Raw genomic sequence first — 23,995 nt, 5'->3', positions numbered from 1 at the left:
TCAGAATTATTTGTTTGTTCCCAGTTATGGTGTATAATTTTTCCTATTGAGTCGAGGTTTAGTTTTGTAGCCAACTTGCACACACAATAGCCTTGGAACCACATGTATACAAAATTCACTAGCGCAGTTTCTTACACAGACAGCAGCTAGTAAGTGGCACTACCTTAAGTCAGAAATGTGAAAAACCACTTATGGGTACATACAGGTATATTCAATCACCCCAGTGCTTACATAAAATATCTGGAAGATTCCTCCAGTACTGAGCAAACTTTAGGAAAAAATGTTTGACTGGTACAGGTACTTTATTTCAGTATCACTGCAATGATGAAGAAGTTTCCTGTAGTGTTCTGTCTACATGATAAAACTTTTATGCCCATAATACAGATAATTTAGCTCTTGTTCTAATTAAGCCAGACATGATCTTAATATAAATTTGGAGTGAAATATCTTTTTGGATTACACTGTAATGTTTAATAAGTCCTGGGTATAATCATGTCCTTTATCTATAAAACTCTTTTGGGAGGTAAACTTTTTCTGTGTGGTATGTAAATATAAACTTATTAAGTGTGACTTGTAAATGTGTGACATGATGAGCTGCTGCTGTTTGTAGATATGAATTGACAGAAACCATTTTTTTTCTTCTGTAAATAACAAGTTAATCTTTGTGCATTATGTCATTTACAGGTTTTCAACTTAATTGTGATTTCTAATTTACAAACTTAATCATATTGATTTTTACATACTGAGTAAATGTGACATTCTTTTATCAATATTCAGACAATCTGTGCTTAAGGCCAAAAAATAATTTCCGGTTACATGCTAAACTAGTGAGTCATTTGTCAGAAGCAAGTACAGTATTACAGTATTAGTTTTGCTGGAGTTTTTAGGAATTTTGTCTCCCACAAATAATTGCCAATACCGGTACTTATTTCAGTTTTGGGTCAGTAAAATAAGCAGTTTAGCAGGTCCAATATAGCTACATTCCTTATTTTATTTTGACTCTTTTAAGGACTTTATGGCCAAATAGCCTAAAAATGTATACAGTACTGTACTTTATTTTGAACTAGTGTCCTATATGAGGGCACACGTATGTTGTATCAGTTTGCAAATATCTGGGTTTTTTCAGACATTTTGTTACTGCTGTTAGCATTTACAGAGTATTTCTATGGCAATTTTTGGGTGTTATATTGTGTATGAAGTATATTATCATTTTTTTAATTACCCAGTTTTTCTATGGCATTACATGTTCAGACTTGATTAGGTAACCGGAAAACAAGATATGTCATTTTTTTATTTTAAAGTGTAAATGTTTGGGAGTACTGTATAACCCCTGAATACATTGCCATCAACTCATCATTTATGAACCTGGTACAGGTCTAGTCCTTGAGATGCGAGTTGTTATTAGGACCAAGTAAATTTAATAGTTGATGGTGGGTATTTTTGTCCCTTGTAAAAATATTTGTTCATCAACTTCCCAATCCTAGTACTGTATACCAAACCCCCAATATGAGTGGTATGTCTTCATAATTTTTTCACAAAGGTAAGGGTACAGTACTTTCAAACCAAAAATTTGAAAAACCTGATACAAGATCTTAGTTCCGCAAGATGAGAGTTTTGGAACTACGTATTCTGTCCATTGACTGACAAGTTGATACTGTATAGTATTACCTAACTGTGACTGTTGGGAGTATAGACTGGCTTCTTGATGGATGGGCTTGTCCCAAGCTTGTACAAATACCTTGACACTACTGTAGGCTTAACCCATACAAGCATGGAAACTGACTAAACTGGTAGTGGTGATGCTGCTAAAAGCAGAGTAGGTGAGGAACGGAGGAGTTATACAGACCAATGAATATACTTACAGGGGGTCCACAACTTACAAATGGGATTAAACTTGAAATTTACAGTATTTTATTTTCTTGACTTTTTTTTTTTTACTTTCATTTACTGTATTTTTTCATTTTATTTCTTTTGTCTTAAATCAAGTGATTTTAGATGTATTTAAGGACTTCGGCTATGCTATTGTGGGATTTTAAACATTGTTTTGTAAGTATGGTATGCACATAGCATGTGTTCCGACTTACATACAGATCCGACCTTAAGAACGTCCTCGGAAACAGAACCTGTTCGTAACCCCAGGACCCCCTGTACTGTAAAGGTATGTGGTAGGAAGTTTCCCATTTTCTATGATGAAAATTTCCCATTTTCTACAGTATGGTAAATATTTAACATTTCCCCAAATTATCAGTAAAAAAAAAAATCCCAATATTTTCCAAAAATTCTAAAAACTTTCCAAAATGTTAAAAAAAATTCCTCAAAATTTTAAGAAAATTTCAGAATTAAAAAAAAATATATATATATTTTTTTCTATATACAGTATAATGGTTGCCCCCCCTTGTGTACGGTGGATGGCCGGCCCAAGGGCCACCGAGGTGTGAATTTGTTTAAGGTGTAGATGCTGTTGCCAACACAACACCCACACCCTGAGTTAACGAGTGTCAAGGAATAGTCCAAGAAGACCAGACAACTCGTCAACTGCACTGGCTAACCGTTACCCAGGATTAACATCCAGGTCTCCAATTACTGCTGGGTAGACAGAGGCAAATAGTGTAAAGAAATTTTGCCCCTCATTTCACCCTGCCCGGGATTCGAACCCAGGTCCGCTCACTTTTGAGGTGAGCATGCTGACCGTTACACCACAGGTGGAATGTGTATATATATATATATATATATATATATATATATATATGTATATATATATATATATATATATGTATATATATATATGTATATATATATATGTATATATATATATATATGTATATATATATATATATATATATGTATATATATATATATGTATATGGGAAATTTTCACAACGGAAAGAGTGAAGACCAGGAAGATGGCATGGGCCATTGGTGGCATTTTTGTGAATTATACACTATCAATAAATACCTCAAAAGGATTACAGTACTCAACCAATGTAATAGAATTTTTTTATTTCTTCATTCTGTACAACTTAATTCATACGGCTGTCCCTAAAACATCTTGGACCACATAGCTTACAAAGTTTTGAGATGAGGCAGGAAATTATACCTAGACTTGGTAACCAACAAAAGTGCCCTTGCCAATACATTCTCCAATGAAGAACCAGCACATTACTTCAACAGTCACCAGGGTATTGCGCCAAGCATCCTAAAAGAAAAATTAAGAAGTATATTGGTTACTGAAAATATATTGCACAGCAAAATATTAAATAAAGCCCAAGTGTATAAACTTTAATAGACACAAATTTAATCAAGCCTTTACTGTAGAAAAAACAATCATTAGCTCCAAATGTTATATTTATTATTGAGGAAAGAAATGAACAAAATGTGATATAACAGCTACAGACCCCAGAAGCACGATATTCTTCAAAACTGGACATTACTTCCCTGGCTTAAGTTAAATTGTTTTTCCGGTTATGCTAAGGTTTGCTTCCTACAAACTCAGATGAGCATTTTACTTGATAAATGACAAAAAGAAAATATGATTCTCCTAAAACAGTATCAATACCCATGGAAGGTCGGTGTAGTTCACAGTTATGCTAGCAGTGTTAGTCCACTACGTAGTTTCGAAATGGTAGGTACATACTGTATACACTTGCCAAAAACTTCTCGAACACTATAAGCACTAGGCATTCTGAAAAATGAATGAAGAATCTGAAAGCATTACGAGATGACAAGCCCTATTCTGCTCATTCTCAAATCCATCGTGCGCAGGTGTTCGAGAAGTTTTTGTTGAGCATTACAATCAACCACAGGTATATTGGTATACACTATGTGGATCATTATCTGGTCACACTTTGTGCAGAGACAAGTAATTTAAGTTTTCTCCTGCAGATATTTCATAAATACATAAGCTTTGTATAATTGAATACTGTTAGCAATATGGGCAGCAGGCATACTAATATATGACAATGCACTGGTGAATATAGCAAAGCATTTCATTCAACCTTTCAAATTGTAAAGACAGAAAGGGTAATGATACTTTTGGGGGAGACTGTATAGTCCACACCACTTATAATCCACACAAACTGGCTGCCTTGAAATTCCCAACTGGCAACTTCATTGGGTACATCCCTCACTTTCCACTAATGTGAGTAAGAAAAGTTGCCACAACCCAATTTAAAGGTTAAAATGAAAATTACATTAAAATCTTTAAAGGCCGAGTTCCCTACTAAAAAGTTAATACAAGTGTCCCTCGAGATACGAATAGGTTAGGTCCCCCCCCCCGCCCAAAAAAAATATTCATTAGCTAGGTGAATTTACATATCACGAAGAAAAAAAAAGGGAAAAATAAGGTTAGGTTTCCAAATGGAGGTTTGGTTCCTCAATGGAAAAGGGGGAAAAAATAAACCAATATCATACCCCAAAAACACAAAATTAGTTCAAAAAGAACAACAACTACCTATCTAATGATATATACTCGTGGTGCACAACTACACTAATTTACTATCTAACACGAAAAAAAATTAAATATATTACTGTTTAACTTTGGTACATTACCTTATTCGACTCTATATAAATGATGTGGCTATAACTACGTCTTCAACTCATCAGCCTAGCCACAGCATTTACTGTTGCTTGTAATGAAACTATAAAGTTGACAAAAAATCATTACACCACTCTAATGTGATTTAAAAATACAGCAAGTCCTTGCTTAACATTGGCCCGTTAAAAGTTGTTTCGGTACGTCGCTAAACTTTAGACACCAAAAATTCGTTTAAAATCCTGGTGACTCAGTACAAAGTCATTCTGTGTCGTCACGTACTACTTTTTACGGCATATCACCCTCTCGTCTGGCCGCACTACGCTCTCTCGGCTCGCTACCCTCACTCGCGGAACGTCACAGCATCCCCAAGCGACACCTAGCTAATCTTTGTTATGACTTCACATCATTCATGTGCGTTTAAGTGCCTTTGCTCAAAACTGTACTCTAACCATTCAAAATGGCTTCCAAGCGCCCATCAATTGCTACTGATGCTAGTGTAGTGAAGAGGCAACGTAAGACCATTACCTTTGCTACGAAAATGGATGTATTAACCCGTTTTGAAAAAAGGAAACGTGCTGTGGACATAGCCGTTGTTTGGTCTAACCCCCCACAACGGTGCGTACTATCCGGACCAACACTGACAAGATTAAGGTTAGTGCTGAAGTGGTACTTCTCGGAGTGCAACTTAGATAACTCGTACTAGATGCACTTTGATAGAAACGGTGGAAAAGATGCTGGCTTTGTGGACGGAGGACCAGAATCAATGCAATGTACCTGTGAGCCTAATGGTTATCCAGCATAAGGCCAGATCCTTGTTTGACGACATGAAGGAAACAGGGTGAAGAATCGAAGGAAGATACCTTTACGGCCAGCTGAGGTGAAGCTGCAAGTTCAGATACGGTTGCTGCCAAGACATTCCCACCAGAATTCAAAAAAATTATCCAGGAAGGAGGCTACTCATCGAAGCAAGCCTTCAATGTGGATGAGACTGGTCTCTTTTGGAAGAGGATGTCCGAGAGGACCTATATCTCCAAGGATGAGAAAAGAGCACCAGGTTTTAAGCGGCAAAAGACCACTTGACGCTGCTGCTTGGCGCGAACGCTGCCAGTGACTTCAAGCTGAAGCTGATGTTGATTTCTCGCACTGCCAACCAACAGGCCCTGAAACCCACCTTCCTGGATAACCGGCATCATATTTAGCCAGTGGTTTAACCTGTACGCCGTCCCTGCAATGAAGGAATACTGTGACAAGGAGATCCTTGACTCAAAATTCTTCTGATCGTTGACAATGCTCCAGCTCATCCTCCCAATCTCGACAACTTGCACGACAGTGTAAAAACTGTATTCCTGCCTCTTAACACAACAGCACTGATGCAGCCTATGGACCAAGGCGTATTATTTATGTCGTACCATGGCCCAGCTGCTCAAGGCCACAGACGGAGAAAATAAGCCTATAATCCGAGAATATTGGCGTGGCTTCAACATTCTTCATGCAATTGACAACATTGGCAAGGCATGGGAAGAGGTTTCAGAATGTTGCCTGAATGGTGTGTGGAGTAAACTGTGAGCCGAGTGCGTCAACAGTTTTATGGGATTCACGGACTTAGACCCAGCAGTGAATAGGGATATCCTCAGCTTGGCTAGACAGGCAGGTTTTGATAAGTTGGAATCAGAGGATATTGAGGAAGTCCTGGCATCCCATACAGAAGAGCTCACCAATGAAGATCTGCACCTGTTAACAGAACACAGTCCCGTTGAAGACGACAACGATGAAGAAGAACCTCAACGAACGCTAACTTCCAAGAGGATGACAGAAGCGTTCAACATGATCCAGCAAGGAATGCAAATCCTTATAGATGACGACCCAAACAAAGAACGTAGCTAAAAAATTCAATGCAGCATTAATGACAGTCTTGCTTGTTACACAGAACTACAAGAAGAAGAAGAGTAGCACCAAACAGTCTACACTGGATTAATTTTTTTGTCACATTGACGGCAAAAGCAGCTTCTTCACAACAGCCGGCAGCCAAGGTGGAGCAAACAGCAGCAGAAGAAGAACCCCAGTCAGAGCAGGAGGAGGCAGCCGCAGTCTCAGTGACTAACCACCCTCCTCCTCCGCTCCCGCCATCTGTCTCCTCCGCTTCACTACCCACCACGCACTCGCTCTACCACCTCCACCAATACAAAATAAGTACGGGTAGTTGTATATGCATGCACTATTTTCTATAGAAATGGCAATGATTTTCTTTATATGTACAGGTAATGTATTTCATGGGCCAAAGGGAGGCTCAGGAATGTAACTCCCATATTTTATCTATATATTATGGGGAAAATTTATCCGCTTATCGTTGTTTCGTATAACGTCGCATTTTCAGGAACATAACCCCAACATTAAGCGAGGACTTACTGTAAATATAATATAAAACTATAAAATAAGAAAATAAAGAGCATAAGTGTGTACCGGTAGGTATGACAGTGTGTGGCAATTACATTACATCCCTGGTGATGCAGCAGCTTAGGTCATTTGTCGCTGAATTAAAATAAAGGCTTAAAAGACTAAAATCAAATAATGAAATGTAAAAAACAAATAATAAATAACATACCTCCATAAAAAGAAAAAATTTAAAAGTTAATACCGTTAGATAAAACTCAAAGCTTATGCAGATGGCACCTACAATATTATATATTGCACCACAGAGTTTCTAGGGTACCAGAATTAATATTCAGCACTCCCTGGTAAAATTTGGTTCCTGCAGTACTAACCCATTAACACCCAACCCCCTTTCATGTAAGGCCAGCCACTGTATGCAGAATGTCTCCACTACTACAGTAAATCCAATGTCGTAGACTTTATTTAATTTACAGTGCAATTCATTTTAACCGAATTTCAACTAAATAATTTACAGTGCAATTCATTTTAACCGAATTTCAACTATCTGAATCTTCCAGGTATCCTAACTTTGTCCCCTTTGGCAAAAATTTAAATTTATTCCAACAATCTGAAAGCAAGTGAAGTCATATATTTGTGTGCCTGACACCAATAACTCTATACCGGGGGGTAACTGTTTTTTTAAACAAAAATTGCTATGATAAACAATACAATTGATACATAGCATATCATAAAATACAATAGTACACATTTTATGTAAAAAATAGCTCCTTCCACACGCAAACCATCATCTAAGTGATGCCACAGTTGAGCCAGGCAGTCAACCAGCTAACTGAGATGTAAGTTCATGTGTGTGTGTGTTTGTGTACTGTGATGGTGATGTTACATGGGACGAAGGGAGGCGGGTGAGTCAGCCACACAGTACAGCTCACTCCCTTCACAAACGTTCACCGCCCCCCCACACCTATGCTCTTCATTTTTCTTAATTTTTTAGTTTTATATTATATTTTCTTTCTTTATTTTTAAGCCACATAAGAGTATTTAATTTGTATTCTTTTGCTCTGGAATAAAGAATATGGTTTTACTAGGGAGGACTACAATATCCTGAGTGGTAAGTTATGTGTTTATTTACATACAGTAAATTTATTCTTTATTTTTTTATAAGTGACCAAATTACAGAAGTATACGTAGTTGCCGCACTGTTTACTGTTTCCCCTGCATCACCTACCATTCCCCTGCATCGCCTACCATTCCCCTGCATCGCCTACCATTCCCCTGCATCGCCTACCATTCCCCTGCATCGCCTACCATTCCCCTTCATCACCTACCATTCCCCTTCATCACCTACCATTCCCCTTCATCACCTACCATTCCCCTGGATCACCTTCCATTCCCCTGGATCACCTACCATTCCCCTGGATCACCTAACATTCCCCTGGATCACCAACATTCCCCTGCATCACCTACCATTCCCCTGCATCACCCAATACAATTTTTCATTCTTTGCCTCCAGTGCTGGTAAATGTTACTTTTTAAATATTCGTAATTACATGTACAGGAGCTAAAACAATTATCAGTGCAGACTTTGTAGGAAACAATATGAGACCATGGACGATAAATTTTGGTATAAGAGGGCTGTCACTAGTCACACGTAAAATTTTGGAGCATAATGATCCCCAGCTGCACAGATAGTTGTTTTAGCTACTGTACATGTATATGGGCCAATAATTTTGTTGTGTATTTTTGTAGGGGGGGAGGGGAAGTGCCTTGATAAATCGGAATTTGGGATAATTCGGCAAGGCCAGAGCCCCATACGTGCAGATTTATCAAGGTTTTACTGTACAGGTGCTCCTCTACTTATGAACGAGTTACATTCCTGAGGCTTGTTCATAAGTCCAATTGTATGTAAGTCCAACTTTACTCTTGTAGATACCAAAAATATTAAAAAAAAAATTTGAAAAGATAATGGATGTTTAGTAGAGCTATACCCTGGGTCACTCTTCTCTTAGGTAATGCATGTTCTAATCTGGAATTTTCTTCAAAATAATCCAGTCTCATCCACATCAAACACCTGTTCTGGCAGGTAACCCCCTTAATGATGATGTTTGTATCTCTGAAAGTTTGTAAGTTGAATGTTCTGAAGTAGAGGAGCACCTGTACTCTTATGTCACTTAAAAATATAGAAACTATAATACAGTATAAAACTATAAAATAGGAAAAATAAAGAGTATATGTGGCAATGGGTTACTGGGCTATTTAATGCGTGATGTGACGTCACAGCATACACACCCACCACGGTGGCCGCCAAATGTCTGTTAGTCAACTGAGCTGGGTGACTGCCTGAACTGTGTCGAGAGCAGGATGTGTGGGACAGTTGTGTGTGGAAGAACTTAATTATTTGTAGTACATAAAATAATATATACAGTACTGTACCAGTAAATATGAGGGAAAATATAATAAATAAAAGAAAGAATACTGTGGCATGTTGACAAGTGTACTTGGCTTCACAGATGGATGATCTAGGACCCAATGTTCACTGATAATCACATCACTGGAAGTACTGTATATACTGTACTGTACATTATATGATGGATGCTCACCTTTACTGTCAACTGCTTCCAAGCTCCTGTCTGAGCACTCTTAATGATATTACCAAAGCCCTGAGTGACACCCCCAAATTCAGCTGGTGTGGGAGGCACCAATTCAACTTTGGCATAACGCATGAAAGTATTTAACTTTGGCGTGGCAGCATCCACTGCAGCTGCAAGGAAAAAAAAGTATTAACATGAGAGTGAATTAATACATTCCTTGTACTGTACAGGTAAAGAAATAAAGAACTAGGTAAAAGGAAAGTGTTATTCCTGTGACTTACAAAGAAATCCATATAAAGTAACACCATTGTTTTTTCAAGTTGTAGTTCTCTGAATTCTGCAACAACTGTTATGTAAGAGCTCAATCTGTTCATTTGAAGCATTTTATCTTTCCAACAAAATCAAAAGTTCTAGCTGTTCTTACTGATTTTTCCTCCATACGGTATGTAAACAGTAATTGCAAGAAGCAGTAACTGTAATTTGTGTGAATCCAAACCCAACCCAACCTACAGCCACTAGGTTTAATTCAGTTAAACCTGGATCAGCACCAAAAGGGTTAAGGCCACAGCAACAGAATAATTTTCTTTATTTATTTTTTATTTTTTCCTTTTTAAAAGAAAAGCCTCCAACCTCCCCCAATAGCCATACCTACACCACCGTACTTCTGCAAAGATGTTTTTTGTTTCAATTGAATTATCATACAAGTTGACATCGGTTCAGTGTACAAATGATTCAACAATGGATAGCCCAAGAAAATTGTTAGTTATTTCCATTGTGGTCTTCTTGTGGGGTTGGCTTGACTAATCAAATACTGTAACTGAATCAATCAGATAGGATGACACTGTACAACATTTATAGGTCAGTAATACCAAAAATCCGCCTCTTCTCTGACCAATTCAGTATATTGTACAGTACACTGATGAAGATACAATAGCCAGAGATTTACAAGACCACACAAAACACATCCAAGAACAGACTAACAGAGGTTAAGTTATATCTTGTTTATCACTTACATACCACAAACACTGTTGCAAGTAATACAGGTAACCAACCCCCATATATGAAAAATTTTCTCTATATAAAAGCAAACATTTGCTTTAATGATATCTTTCACATTTCAATATACAGTAGTCTCCTGTTTTTTTAAGGAATAAACGTTTCACTTTAAATGATGTTCTAAGAAAAACTGCAAATGCTCAGAACTACTTTTGACTTCTGAGGTCACAAACACCACCCAAGGTGCACAGACATGCATTTAAGTTCTAGTGCTCACCTCCACGCTCGTCCCCTCTTATACGGGTTCTTTCGCTACATCCGTTTCCTGCGTGTCCTTTTGTACAAGCCTTATATCCATGGACCAAGACATCAAGCAACGTGAGGTAAAATCCTCCAATGTTACCCATGCCAAGGAGCTATGCAAAGCAATTAGCTTGGAAACCAAGTTAGAGGGGATCTAGAGTCAAGACACAAGGCTGATGAAACTCACACAGAAAATACAGCCACCATCAATTGTCACAAAGGCTAACAAGATATGGGACCTTTTAATGGAATATAAAACTATTACTGCTCTTATGGATTGATGATCAGACTCGGCATGCCATAACCCTGTCGTCAAACATCTTGAGAGTCAAGGCAAAGTCACAGAGGATTTATACAGAAAACTGGGCCTGGAAAACATTCTAGGTGGTTCATTTAAGACTAACTCTGGGCAGTTCAAGTGTTTCAAAATGTGTGCTAATTTTCATAGTCTCAAGCTAACAGATGTGGACCAGGAAGCTGCTTCAGCATTCCCAGTGGTCTGAAGCAGCAAATAGTCAATGACAGCTACAGTGCAATGCAAGTTTTCAAAATCGGCTAATATTTATGACTAACCTGCTGATGTTTTATTTATGCTTTTTTTTTTTGCTATACTTTCATCAATGAGTTCTGTAACGATAATCATTTCCTTTTAGTTTCGAACGGTTCTGATATTCATTTCCGTCAGAAATCACTAGTTTTTTTTATAGATTAACCCTTCCCCCCCCAACAATCATAATGGAACAAGCTGGATTTTTTCTTTGAATAAATCACAAATAAAATACCAACCAACCAACCAACAAAACCTAACCTAACCTGGACCCCCTCTTTGTTCATGATTTCCACACCTTACCTTAATCTGAAAAAGATTCAGGTTCATCTGGATTGTCAATGCACATTTGCTGTAGACGCTTAAGAAGCGAAGACGGAGGTAAGGAGTGACGCATGAGGGGGTGTCAGACTCCACCAAAAGTAAACAAGACCTGGCAAAACTTGTGACTCAGCGAATGTAATAATATTGAAAAATTTATATCTCGGTTATCCTTAATTTTCGGTGGATATATCATAGAAGAAAAATGTCTTAGAATTGTCTAAACATTACGAAATACATATTAATAACAGCGAAAGAAAGACCGGAGCAAGACTATAAATTCACCGATTTATTTTAGAAATAACCACTTTTTAACACATTTCCCAAAACTGCGACAGTGTCCACTATAAAACACAGTAAAAATGCAGCATCTTAAAAATAATTTTCTATGAGAATTCAGCAGCGGGTCAGTCGTCAATATTAGCCGTCTGTTTGTATACCGGGTAAGTAAAAAAAATTTAAAAATAAATTAAAATACACCATGACACTTCAACAAAGTTGCTTTTATTGATACCAGATACCAAAATGAGTACTTTAAGTTTATTATGGCAGGGGACTGCCCCCCGGCTAGGATGTTAGGCAGGTTTCTTTAGTTGGTTAGGTCAGGTCTTACCAGGTTCATTATTATTCATTTGTGATGGAAAAGTTTAGAATGAAAGTTACTCATAATTATGAGACATATCTATTGCATGTGTCTAAAAACTTATAATCGCTGAGAGTCCACCTGTAAAAATTTACTATGTATCCTAGGTTCAATTCCCAGGCCCAGCCCGGGAGATATGCGTGGTTTATCCAGTGTGAGCCCAACATTAGAGGCTTTATTCGTATACTTCGGTTTCCTTTTGTACTAACACTCGAAAAAATTTGGAAATTAAACAAGCAACTAGCTTCTTTTTCACTGTTCAAGAGGACAATTAGATATCTTTTATGGGTAATGGTGTAGATAATGGCTACCACCAGATGTTGTTTGTTGATTTGCTTTATTTTTGTTATAATTATTGTTTTAATGATTTTAAGTATATTAAAATAAACAACAACTTTCTGTTATGGTCTTAATTATTTTTTAAGATTTTTTTATTTACTCTATCCCGCTTCACAATTCTCCCTCTGGCGTCATTTTTGTTGTTTACCTCGCTGAATCCCTCTTCAAGAGACGTGTCCTAAAAATGATGGTGAACGCTTCCACGAATTCCTCCTCGCCTTTGCTGATGTATATCAACCTCAATATTAAGCTAAGTTGTTTAACACAAATTAACACGATAATGCATAGAACCTAATTAGGTTCAATGCATTGTTGTTTCCATTTTTGTGTTTAATATCATGATATCAGTGTGTAGAAAAAAATTCAACTAATTTGGACAATTCCTTTTGGTGGTAGCTGTTATCTACAGTACATAAGAAAGTTTGTGAATGACACCAAAATAGGGCAGCAGATTAGTTCAGGGCAGGATGCAAATGCACTACAAGAGTGGTCAGAAAAATGGCAAATGAAATTCAACACCAGCAAGTGCAGCATACTTAATATTGGAAGAACAAATACTGTCAATGTATACAACCTTAACAACATGTTCGAAATAAGGCAAACAGAGTATTAGGTTTTATATCTAGAAGTGTAAGTAATAAGAGTGCGGAGGTCTTATTGCAACTATATCTTGCGCTAGTCAGGCCGCACCTCGAATATGCTGTTCACTGGAGTCGGTGCAGGGAAGAATGACAAAAATGATTCCTGGACTTAGAACCCTTCCATATCATGATAGATTACAGAAACTAAACTTGCATTCCCTAGAAAGACGAAGAGTGCGAGGAGATATGATAGAAGTATTTAAGTGGATGAAAGGAATCAATAAAGGGGATATAGATAAAGTTCTTATAATAACCGAGCAGGATAGGACTCGGAGCAACGGATTTAAGTTGGATAAGTTTAGTAGGCAGACAGGAAGGAACTGGTTGGTAATAGGGTAGTAGATAGGTTGAGTAAGCTTAGCAACTTTTAGGTCATAGCCGAGATAAAAGAATCCACATTCAACAAACCAATAATCGAATACACACAATTCAAAAATTTTACTACCCGGTTGTTTTATCTCCATTGAACACTCACATTTCGCCATGACGGGAATTCTAGCGATAAGTTTGCTCATCTTGACTGTGCTGGTGGCTGTAGGTGTGAGAGCAGTACAGGGACAGCCGGTCAGTCCTCTCAGTGCGCAGGCGTCGACCACAAGGTTCCTATACTAAAATATATTTCTTTACTAAAATCGTATTATAAATTCATCTTGTGCTTTAAAATAAATGTGACTCATAATAATTATTTTTTTTATAATAGATGGCATTATTATATATGCTTATAATTAATAGTTTTAAGTAAGGGGTGACATTCTCTCTAAGTAATATTAAGGAATTTAAAAGTTAGGCGAAATAATTTAGAGTGTCTGTTGTTTATGTGATCCTTATTATTATCATCATCATCATCATCATCATCATCATCATCATCATCATCATCATCATTATTATCTCCTGAAAAGATTTGTTTATAAACGTCCAATATTGATGTTAAAATTATATAACGAACAAGATAACTAGATAATTTACTGTTAAAATGACTTAAGTAAACCTAGATTATTCACATGCAACTTTTTATTAATTTGAATTTTTATCTAGTACGAGACTGAGATAAATTGGTCAATCTATTATTTAAAAAAAGTTAGGCATTATGTTGGTGTTTTATTAACATTGTACTGTGACTCCATGGCAGACACAACTCGCGGGTATTGGTGTATATCTTGTGTGACGCCCTCCAAGGCCCTGTACAAGAGAACTGATGGCAGCTTTATTAAACTTTTGGAATGTGTAAGAATATATTATGGCTAGTATATAAAAAACACTGTTTCCTTGATCCAGCAGCTATATTTGGTAGAAGTGTTTTGTGCATTAATTTAATCTGTCCTTCAATATTAATACTCCACAGATTGGGTAAGGCCTTGAATAATGGAAAGTGTGGGGTTAAAACATGTAAAGTGTGGGGTTAATGAGCAGAAATAGTCACAAAAAAGGTACAGAAAATAGAGGGGTGGGGGGCAAACACTGGAAGCTGTGGCTTGATTTAGTTAAATTTCCCACAATATGACAAGTTTTTCCTGCAATTTCAATTTTGTTTCGTTTTTCTCTTTATGATTGTACATCACCTGTAATGAGCCGGGCATGAAAGAAGAGGGAAATTCTGGGTTAGAAAACCGAAAAACTGATATGGCAGTAATTTTATGCCTCTACAATTCACCTTTCTCCTAACAGTACTCTCAGATACTTAGCTTATTGTAAGGGTTCATGAATCTCTAAGGAAGTTCTATGAATACTTCAACCATTTGTTAATTGAAGTGTTGAGGTACTTAAAACAAAACATAAGTAAAACCAAAATACCGTATCTTCCATCTTGTTGGACCCATACTTATTTTCTTTGGGTATGTAAACAGATTTGACTGTGTCCCACGCCACTGGTTAACCTTCTCAGCGCATGTCACGCACTTTCCATTTTATTCTGGCTACCGCTAGGCCATTTTATTCAGCTTAGGGTAACCTCCCGCTGTGAAAGGGTTAATGTCTCAGCCAAAGCACGGAATCAATCACCATTATAACGCTTAACTAATTTATTATTTTAATGTACAGGGGTATACTCGTTTAACTTGGTGTTACTTCTTATTAACCCTTAGGCCCCGGGTGACATTCCAGAATGTCCGACTACCGCGCCCTGGGTGATATTCCAGACCGTCCACCTACTTTCCCACTATTTTTTTTTATTATTTTTGGAAAAGTTGATTTTTTTCACGATTTAACCCCCGGGGGGCGGGGGGGAGGGTACTGCCATCAGCACCCTAACTCGGGGCTTAAGGGTTAAGTGTTAAATACAATGGTATTTGATTATTACTTTATTTATATGAACAAATTTACTAGATTTAATGATAAGAATACTGTAGTCAACTTGTCTCAACCCTGTGAAACTTTCTGATGCCACTCATGCTCATCAGGTTAATAATTTATATATAATAGTAATAAACCATCACCACTATTTATGTTTTTATACTGTAGCTACACGTGAATCACGGCTTATACAAATTATCGTAAGAAATCATGATTTACCCTGGCAATTATTCGTTTTAACACACCCTCAAAATTTTTCACGAGATGCTTGATTTATGATGTATTTTGTTCAGATATAACCTTAACCTAACCCCTGTGGGGAGCCCTAACCCCAGTGGGGTAGAAAATGCGGGACAAGAATTGGTGGGTGGAGATTTTTTGATCTAATTTCTTCGGTGTTCCTTACTGTGCAATTTTTCTTCAATAAACATGTTTCCAAGAGGCTTCAAGGTTTGAGGAATGTATGAGGTAGAAATTGCCTAAATGCAATTTGAACACTAAACCTATTTCACATTCAATGATTGCACTGACATTTCTTCCGTGGCATCATGTGTTCGTGTCTCGTTGTAAACTATAAATCAGTGATCTCAGTCTATGTAAACATTAAATTTAACAACAGAGCCTCTCATTGGGGGCTTTATTACCATGAATATTGGCTTCATTATCTTTCCTGGTTTTATTGCACAAATACCCATTTTTTCTTTTTGTGCAGTTGGTTCTTGAACCCATTGTATGTTTAAAGGATATGATTCATATACAGTACTGTACTGTAATTAGAATCGAATCCCATATTATGGGTCTTGATGCATTTACATTTTCTTTTGAGTAGCATTGGATTCTAAGTGAAATGTATGTTCGTAAAGCTACTGTTTGTTATTCCTCATGGAGGACTGAGGGAGAAGCTAGCCTTCTTGTTTTCAATGGCATTGATATTGCATCACGTTCAGTATTATATCACAAGTTATCCGTGCTTGTGGAGGATAAATATCATCTCCAAGAGATCACCTGTCAATATAGACCAGTTGGCAGGATGTGCAAGTGTTCGAAATGCAGCAGAGAACTAAGTGAAAGAAATACGTTTCAGTTCAACAACCAATCGTACTCTTACACCCACAAAAGTGCTTTCATTATACCTGATATCAAAGTAAGTTCTTTTTACTCGATATGCATCCCCCCCCCGGTTAGAAAGTTAGGTTCTGTGCATTAATGTATCATTTTATTTACTTACTATCATCCAAACAACATCTGTGGAAAATATGAATGAAATTGAACAACTGCCTCTGGTGTTAAATGTCTCCTTCACTATTACTGCAAGTCAGGTTGGGGTTTGTTTTGAACGTTTTCTAACAAGATCAGACCTAAATTAACCTTCATCTTTCTCTTGTAATATACTATGACTATTTTTCTGTGACCTTTTTCATGTTAATTTTTTCTTCCATTCTTCTAAAGGATAATAATACACTACATGGATATAATGGATTATTTACCTGTATTATCTATGTACACCAATTATATGTAGTGTACAGGTTTAGTCCTTCAAATCTGCAACTCTTGGGACCAAGACTGAACTTGTTTGAGGATTTTCCAATTTCTAATGTAATCCATGTTACCACAGGCCTACTAGAAGACTGTTTCAAGATTTGTTTCCATACACCTACACAAACTCAGATGAATGTTTTGCTTCTTAAATAACAAACTGTATAAAGAAAACATTGTTGTATGCAACTTTATATAAAAAATAACATGAAATGCAAACAGCAACTTACTAGCTATTGCTACATTACATTATTTATCCTCTAATAAATCACATAATGTGTATGAAACAGTCATATTAAGAAGGTACATCAGGTCACCAGTCAACATAAATTACAGTAGTGATCAGAACTTTAAAAAATTGGCACACATTATGAAAATTGTAAATCCTCATAATTTGGGGGATATTCTTGAGGTAAGTAAGAAGCTGTCTTAGATACAAAAATTTTCTAGAGCTGCCAGTTAGCCCACACCCTCGTTCCAGAGTGTTACCAGATTAAGTACTGTATCTATAAACTAAAACATCACTGAGGCTGTTATTACTGATCCAGAGGTTAGGCTTTTTTTAAATTAATTTTCTTCAACAGAGTACGTGCGGGCAGATAGTTGACCGCTACGTGGAGTGTGAGAAGAGTATAATATTCATGGATATGATGTTGCAAGAGATTACTGCGTATCGACATATTCTCTACAATGCAGAAAACTTTGTGAGTTTCTTTTATTTCTATCTGGCTATTATATTTAAACCCCTTTGCTCTTTGTGTGGGATGGCTCAAGAAGCATAGAAACCTTAAAGAAAGAACTATAATAGGAGACATGGTGCAAGACAAATGTAGAAAATGACATGAAATTGCCGGGACGTTATATAGAAATGTTCTCGATTGCCGGGAATTAAATGATTCTTTAGAGACCTCACCAAACCTTGAGTGAGAGACAATGTGACAAACTCAGTTTATCAGCCATTGTGAGAGCTGTTATTAAATTTGTACTGTTCATATAATTAGCCAGTGTTACTTTATCATGATAATTTGGGTCATTAACAGAGTTTTTGTACAGAAATTATAAACTTTCCCTTAATCCTTTTTATACTGTTACTATAAAGTATCTGTTATATATTCAGATTTTTATTGCCAAAGTATTATTAAAGTACAGTATTGTTATTACAAAAATTACAAGACAACACAAAATGTTATGAACACCTTTAATTCTTTAAAATATGAAGGTGACTGTTACTACATACCTATGTTATAACTTGTTGACAAAGCAAACGGACTATACCTGTACTGTACATGCACAAGACCAGTATGATCACAGTAAACACCCGCACTGAGCTGCAATGTGTGTGAATACAAGCCAGAGTTAACCTAAGAATTCTTGGTGAGGTTAGGTTTGATTTGGTTGATTAATATATGCTGTCAGGTAAACAATGTTGTTAAATATACTTGTACCGTATATTGTATTTTTACAGACTCCTCAGTTCTACATGAAGCTGGCAGTGTCTCTAGTGTTAAGTGAAGGATACGTCAGGTGGAGTAACTTTGCACAAAATCTCTCTGCTGGAAATGGAATAAAAAATAATGAAGTTTACTTATATATCATGTGCATTTTAACTACTATTGGTATGTAACAGTCTTGATCTTACGAAATTGTGCAAATAATGTCAAGAGGTTTCTTGTTAGAGTCAAATTTATATACAGGGTACTGTACTGTATACCCTGCACTCTGTTCTGAAATATATATTGTATATAAAGTTATAGACCACATGTACAATACACCATCCCAAGTGATGAAAGAATAAGACTTGATGCCTAAACCCAGATGTAAGTACAGTTATGTAACTGAAAATTGTTTAACCGAATTAACTGCACTTAATGAGCTGCTCCAAAGCAAAATTACTGGACAGTACTTACAACCTTGTGAAAGTTATGTTACTTGACAGTCACACAGGTGAAAATAAAACCAAGTCTTTAAATATAACATGAAAGATAATACTGATAATATATTAGTGTTGAGAGTGTTAGGCTGAATATGTTACAGATTTTCTTAACCTTTGAAATCTATTTTCAGAAATTGGAATATTTGGAATTATAATCGTCCTTTATTCCTGGATAAAATTATCCTATAGGCAAGTACTTCCAATAAGTTTGTTAGTAAAACCCTGTTCCTTTAATTTATGGCAATATTTCTCTATGAGTATTCCTCTTCTATATACAATACAGGTACCTATATCAATCCAAATAAATCTATGTTAATGATTGAGGAAAACTTATCCTCCTCAAGTTTAAATCTTAACCTAAAGGTAATTTTCAGAACTTGGTCACACATTTACAACAGTGTGTTGCTGGGTCAGTGTGGCCGGTTGGCAAACATTGCTGCCATCATTTGGTATCAAGGTTCCAGTATTATATTTCAAGGACTCATGCTAGCATTCATCTTTATCTCCAGTATACAAAGCACCAGAGGTTAGTGCAGTAATGTGTGTCAAAACTTACTTGCATGTACAGTAGTTTAAAACTTGAAACACTTTTTTTTCTCAGTATAAATGTGAATGTCACACTAGAAAGGTCATAGGAATTCACAGACGGCTAATTTGTACAGTAATGCCAGCCAAGATTTACCCGGAGGGACATTGCTATCAAATTTGTCCAAAATATAATAGGAAATAAACTACAGGTGTTGACTTATATGATGGGGTTAGGGACCTCAAAAAGCCATCGTATATCAATAACATGGGGTTCTGTCCCCGACCCTGAAGAGCCCAGACAAGTTTTATATCCTTCTGCTATAATGATTATATTATGACTAAATAACTCAAATAATTTATACATAAGACGAAAAGAATATTTATACAAAATAAAGAAAAATGGCAAATTTATACAAAATAAAGATTTCTATAATTAACCATACTGTACATGATAATAATGTACAGTACTCTACATATACAGTAGTAAGTTGTGATCCCCAGCTGTCACTACAAGTGGCACCTGAGGGATCACCAAGGTTAGTGCAGATCACTTTTTCAGTGACAATGCAGGAAAAGCACTAAGGTTCACATTGTACTCTGTTTTGGTGACTGTGAAGTGATTTTTGCTAGGTTTTTCTGTTACTGTAAAGATGTCCCAGAGTCTGTGTGGGAGTCAGAGTGAAGGTCTCCACTCCACCTTCAAGAGTCCCCTTACCCTTGAAGGGGTCATGTAATGATGACCAGGCTTGTTCTTAATGATGTAGAGAGTGTTATTTAATTGTTTTATGTACACTGTATTATTAGTGTGGGAATTTTATTTTCGGTGATACATGCGGGTGTTGGACTGGCTGGGACCGTATCCCATTGAACCTCATATTATAATGATCCCGATTTACAATATTTTGCCTTGCGATGGGTTTTTCAGGAACTGAACCCCCATTGTAAATAGGGGGATACTTGTACTATACAATTATTAGTTTCTGCTCACAATCACATAATACTCTTCAAATTCACGTGAAGACAAGTAGACTCATCACTCACGGTCATTGAGCCAGTTGCCTCATTGTCTAAATTCTCCTCTTTTTACTCTCATATAAAAGAAAATTGTTCTATGTTCTTAATTTTCATATTTAGAAAGCTCAATTCTTTGTAAAATATAGTTTTGGTCGATACTCTTTACTGTACTGTCTTGCTCATCCACACACATCTGTAAAACACTGGACATATTTCTACAATGTCTTGTAATTACACTTTGAGACAAAAATCATACAATTATGAATGTTACAAATATTTTTTTTAATATACAGTAAGTATTAATTAATTTGGGATGTGGCAGCTGTATGGATACAGTAATCGCTTCCCATCTTAAAGATTGCCTGTTTGATCCTGAGATACTCCCAGTCCACTCACCTGTAAATGGGTACAGTACAGTACAGAACCTAACTTTACATAGCAGGGGGAAGTGAAGGCAGTCAAGTGCAATGCCAGTTATTATATAGTTATATCCACAATGCCCCTAATGGGCAGTCATACCTATAGGTCTCACTTTCACTTTCATTATTAAATTAAAGAGTTCATTTAAGTAACATTTTACTTTTTATACTTATACATTACTGTTTTATGTTTTTTTTCTCAGTGCTTCATTTTCCCTCTAGTAAATAAACTTATGAGTCATCTCATAAATGCTCCTTAGCTAACTGTTCTTAGACTTGTGATTTGTATTGATATCTTGAATACACATATTTTAGTGACTAAAGTTCAGACATTAGTTATCTGATACTGTATTCAGTGTCCATTATATTTTGAGAATTGGATCTCTTATAATAAATCAATTGGTTCAACACTGATGAATATTTTTATTCCTTTCAGTTGCACTGCATATAGGGAGGACAGAAAGTGTGCTCCTTGTAACTGCAGCTTTCATCACCAGTTTGTGCTCCTCTTTTGTCCTACATCCATTATTGATCAACAGATATGAAGAATATATCTTGTGACTTCCTGTTGTACAAATAAATATGTTATTGGGTCAGTACAAGGCCTGAAAATAGTTTTGCTTCTCCATGCCCTAAAATTCTTTAAGGTCAAACCTCCATTGAATATTTTGCTGAAACCAGTTCAAAAACCTTTTATTGTAATTCATTCTTCTTTTATTTTGGGCCATTTTCTTTCTCTTTTCTCTTTATTCCACTTTCCCTTATTGCTTCTGTGTTCCATCTTCCTATTATTAAAATTTTATTTCCTGGTTTTGGAGTAAAGGTAACATTTTAAAAATATTTTCTTTGTGATCATCTCATCATTAATACAACAGACCAGACATCCTAGACACATATTACATGGTTCCCCCGCCAGTGTCCATTATCACAGTTGCCTCAAGAAGGCATATGACAACTGTGAATTAAATTACAGAATAAAATAGAGTCCATAAGGATTTAAGCCTAATAAACTGTTTCTTCACATAATGCTCCTTGTAATTATGACTACATTATTTTTAAAACACTTTTAAAACTGGAAGTAAATCTGCAGCCTTAAAATTTGCATGTTTATACTTTAAATACTTTTATTCTGAAATGACTCAGAAGCAGAAACTTACTTAACTTTTCCTGTTTGCCTATACTGTACAGTAGTCTGTTCACTCAAATTTTGCATCTGAGGCCTAGGGTCAGTTTGTAGCTAGGCAGCTGATTGACTCGTGGATGGACAAGCGAAGTCACACTACACTTCTTTAATATTTAGTCTACAGGTATCCCCTGATATATGAATGGGTGAGGTTAAAAAATCATTAACTGAATTTATGTATCACAAATAGATAAACATATGGGAAAAATAGGGTTCAGTTCCAACTGACAAAAATACCCCAAAAAACATGAAATAGATTCACAAACAAGAAAACCTACTTAACTATTGATAAATAGTACACAACTACTCTAATTTACTACCTAACACATGAAATTACTATCTAATACACACAAAAAAATTAATAAAATGCCTGTACTGCTTAACTTTGGTACATTACCCTATGGGAAGGCGCTACACGTGCGACCCACGCGGGATGGTGGGGAGGTTCTGCCCAGGCCAAGCAGTTGAACGTGTCACAGCACCCATAGATGAATTTATCTCGTAATTCCACACTCCATAAACTATTTCCTATGAATCCACGACAAAAAAGTTTTTTTTTTGGTCCTTTTGCATTGGGGGATGGGTGAGGATTTGAGTATACTTAAGGCGTTAAGTTAACCCAAGCGATAAATATTAGGATTATTGTTGTAGAAGTTTATTAGATATGTTCAATATACACAAGGCCTGTTATTATCAATTAAATGAGACTTCCCTTAACAGTACAGTACTGTATGTATCGCATTGCATACAAAATTCTGCGTTGAGCAATTTATTCTGGAAAGTTGTTGCCACAGTTAAGATGGATCTGTGTATATGTTGAAGACTCATTTAATGTGTGTGCAAGCTAAGGGCATGAGTAAGTATTGTGGATATTTCTACTTGTATTAACCCTTTATACTGTTTTCCCTCATTTACCTTGCATCATTTCCCATTAATTCCACATTTAATGGTTTCTGTGCCTCTTGAACCACCCTATGGAGTAATGATAATGACTGAAAATAAAATATATAAAACACTAAACAAAGAGCAGTAAACACAAGTTACACGAATATATTCTGTAGTGTTAATCTTTGCTGTTACTCACATTCTAAACTCTGTAACATTCTGCATAATGATACAGACCTTGTGTTATTTTGTACAAGTAAATATTTATTAAAAAAATAAAGAAACTGGAAAATAAAACCAAGAAAACATACATTACTATGAGAGCCTTCAGTGGTTCTGTTATGCAGCAGCTGCCAGGGATCCATTTCATTCAGAACTATTAGAGCACTTGCCTTCTTCTTCGTATTTACACATGACTTTTTAACCATACAAACATTCCGTTTCTTGGTCTCCCCCATTGTCTCTTACATTTTATCTTCTTGTTACTAACATTTATCATCATTCTTCTCCTCGCACAATGTAGTCCAGGCATTATTTATTTTGACATACAATTTAACAAGAACATCTAACTTCAGATATTTTTATCAAAACTGCTTCACCAATCATCATTTCTTGCCTTTCCCTTTGCCTCCTCCTCTTTTACCGTTGTCACCACCACGACTTTTTCCTTTGCTAGTGCCAGCTTCTCCGCCCTTTTTGATACCTTTATTTACCTGTTATAAAATAAAAACATTTAATACCACATAGTACAGTACTGTATATGACAAATTGGATCACTATAAAAATGTCGAGCATTCTTTGAGAAAGTGCTTGTAACTATCTAAGGCTCTTAGATATTATCCAGAGATTACTAAAATTACTTTTTGGTTAACTTCATCATGACAAGAAACTAGCCTGTGGTGAGG

The 23,995-nt window shown here is 36.3% G+C and overlaps 3 protein-coding genes across 4 annotated transcripts in view; 1 reads left to right on the top strand and 2 right to left on the bottom strand.

The window, feature by feature from the left end:
* Window positions 1-2,983: 2,983 nt before the first annotated feature.
* Window positions 2,984-13,928, bottom strand: LOC121855472 (ATP synthase subunit g, mitochondrial-like). The gene is made up of 3 exons (XM_042350430.1): window positions 13,779-13,928; window positions 9,523-9,683; window positions 2,984-3,196 (listed from the first exon to the last, which is right to left on the bottom strand). Exons 1-3 carry the CDS (start codon window positions 13,816-13,818, stop codon window positions 3,098-3,100), a joined length of 300 nt encoding a protein of 99 aa, XP_042206364.1. The 5' UTR covers window positions 13,819-13,928; the 3' UTR covers window positions 2,984-3,097.
* Window positions 13,929-14,396: 468 nt separating this feature from the next.
* On the top strand, window positions 14,397-21,636 carry LOC121855471 (protein ARV1-like). 2 transcript variants are annotated; one of them, XM_042350428.1, is made up of 6 exons: window positions 14,397-14,527; window positions 17,713-17,832; window positions 18,594-18,744; window positions 19,193-19,250; window positions 19,436-19,587; window positions 21,459-21,636. In XM_042350428.1, exons 1-6 carry the CDS (start codon window positions 14,426-14,428, stop codon window positions 21,581-21,583), a joined length of 708 nt encoding a protein of 235 aa, XP_042206362.1. In that variant the 5' UTR covers window positions 14,397-14,425; the 3' UTR covers window positions 21,584-21,636. The 2 variants fall into 2 exon arrangements, with proteins under 2 accessions (XP_042206362.1, XP_042206363.1); XM_042350429.1 differs by having other exon boundaries at window positions 14,400-14,543.
* The window catches only part of LOC121855470 (replication factor C subunit 1-like), a 43,009-nt gene continuing 36,072 nt past the window's right edge, over window positions 17,059-23,995 (bottom strand). Inside the window, exon 18 of the mRNA XM_042350427.1 lies at window positions 17,059-23,803. Coding sequence (XP_042206361.1) covers window positions 23,696-23,803 — 108 coding nt within the window. The 3' untranslated portion in view covers window positions 17,059-23,695. The remainder of the gene's footprint in view (window positions 23,804-23,995) is intronic.

Source organism: Homarus americanus, unplaced genomic scaffold, assembly GCF_018991925.1.
Source record: "Homarus americanus isolate GMGI-L3 unplaced genomic scaffold, GMGI_Hamer_2.0 scaffold48406, whole genome shotgun sequence".
In the NCBI taxonomy this organism is placed as follows: Eukaryota; Metazoa; Arthropoda; class Malacostraca; order Decapoda; family Nephropidae; genus Homarus; species Homarus americanus.
Note: the sequence above shows the minus strand (reverse complement) of the source record. Positions and strands in the feature narration are given on the sequence as shown.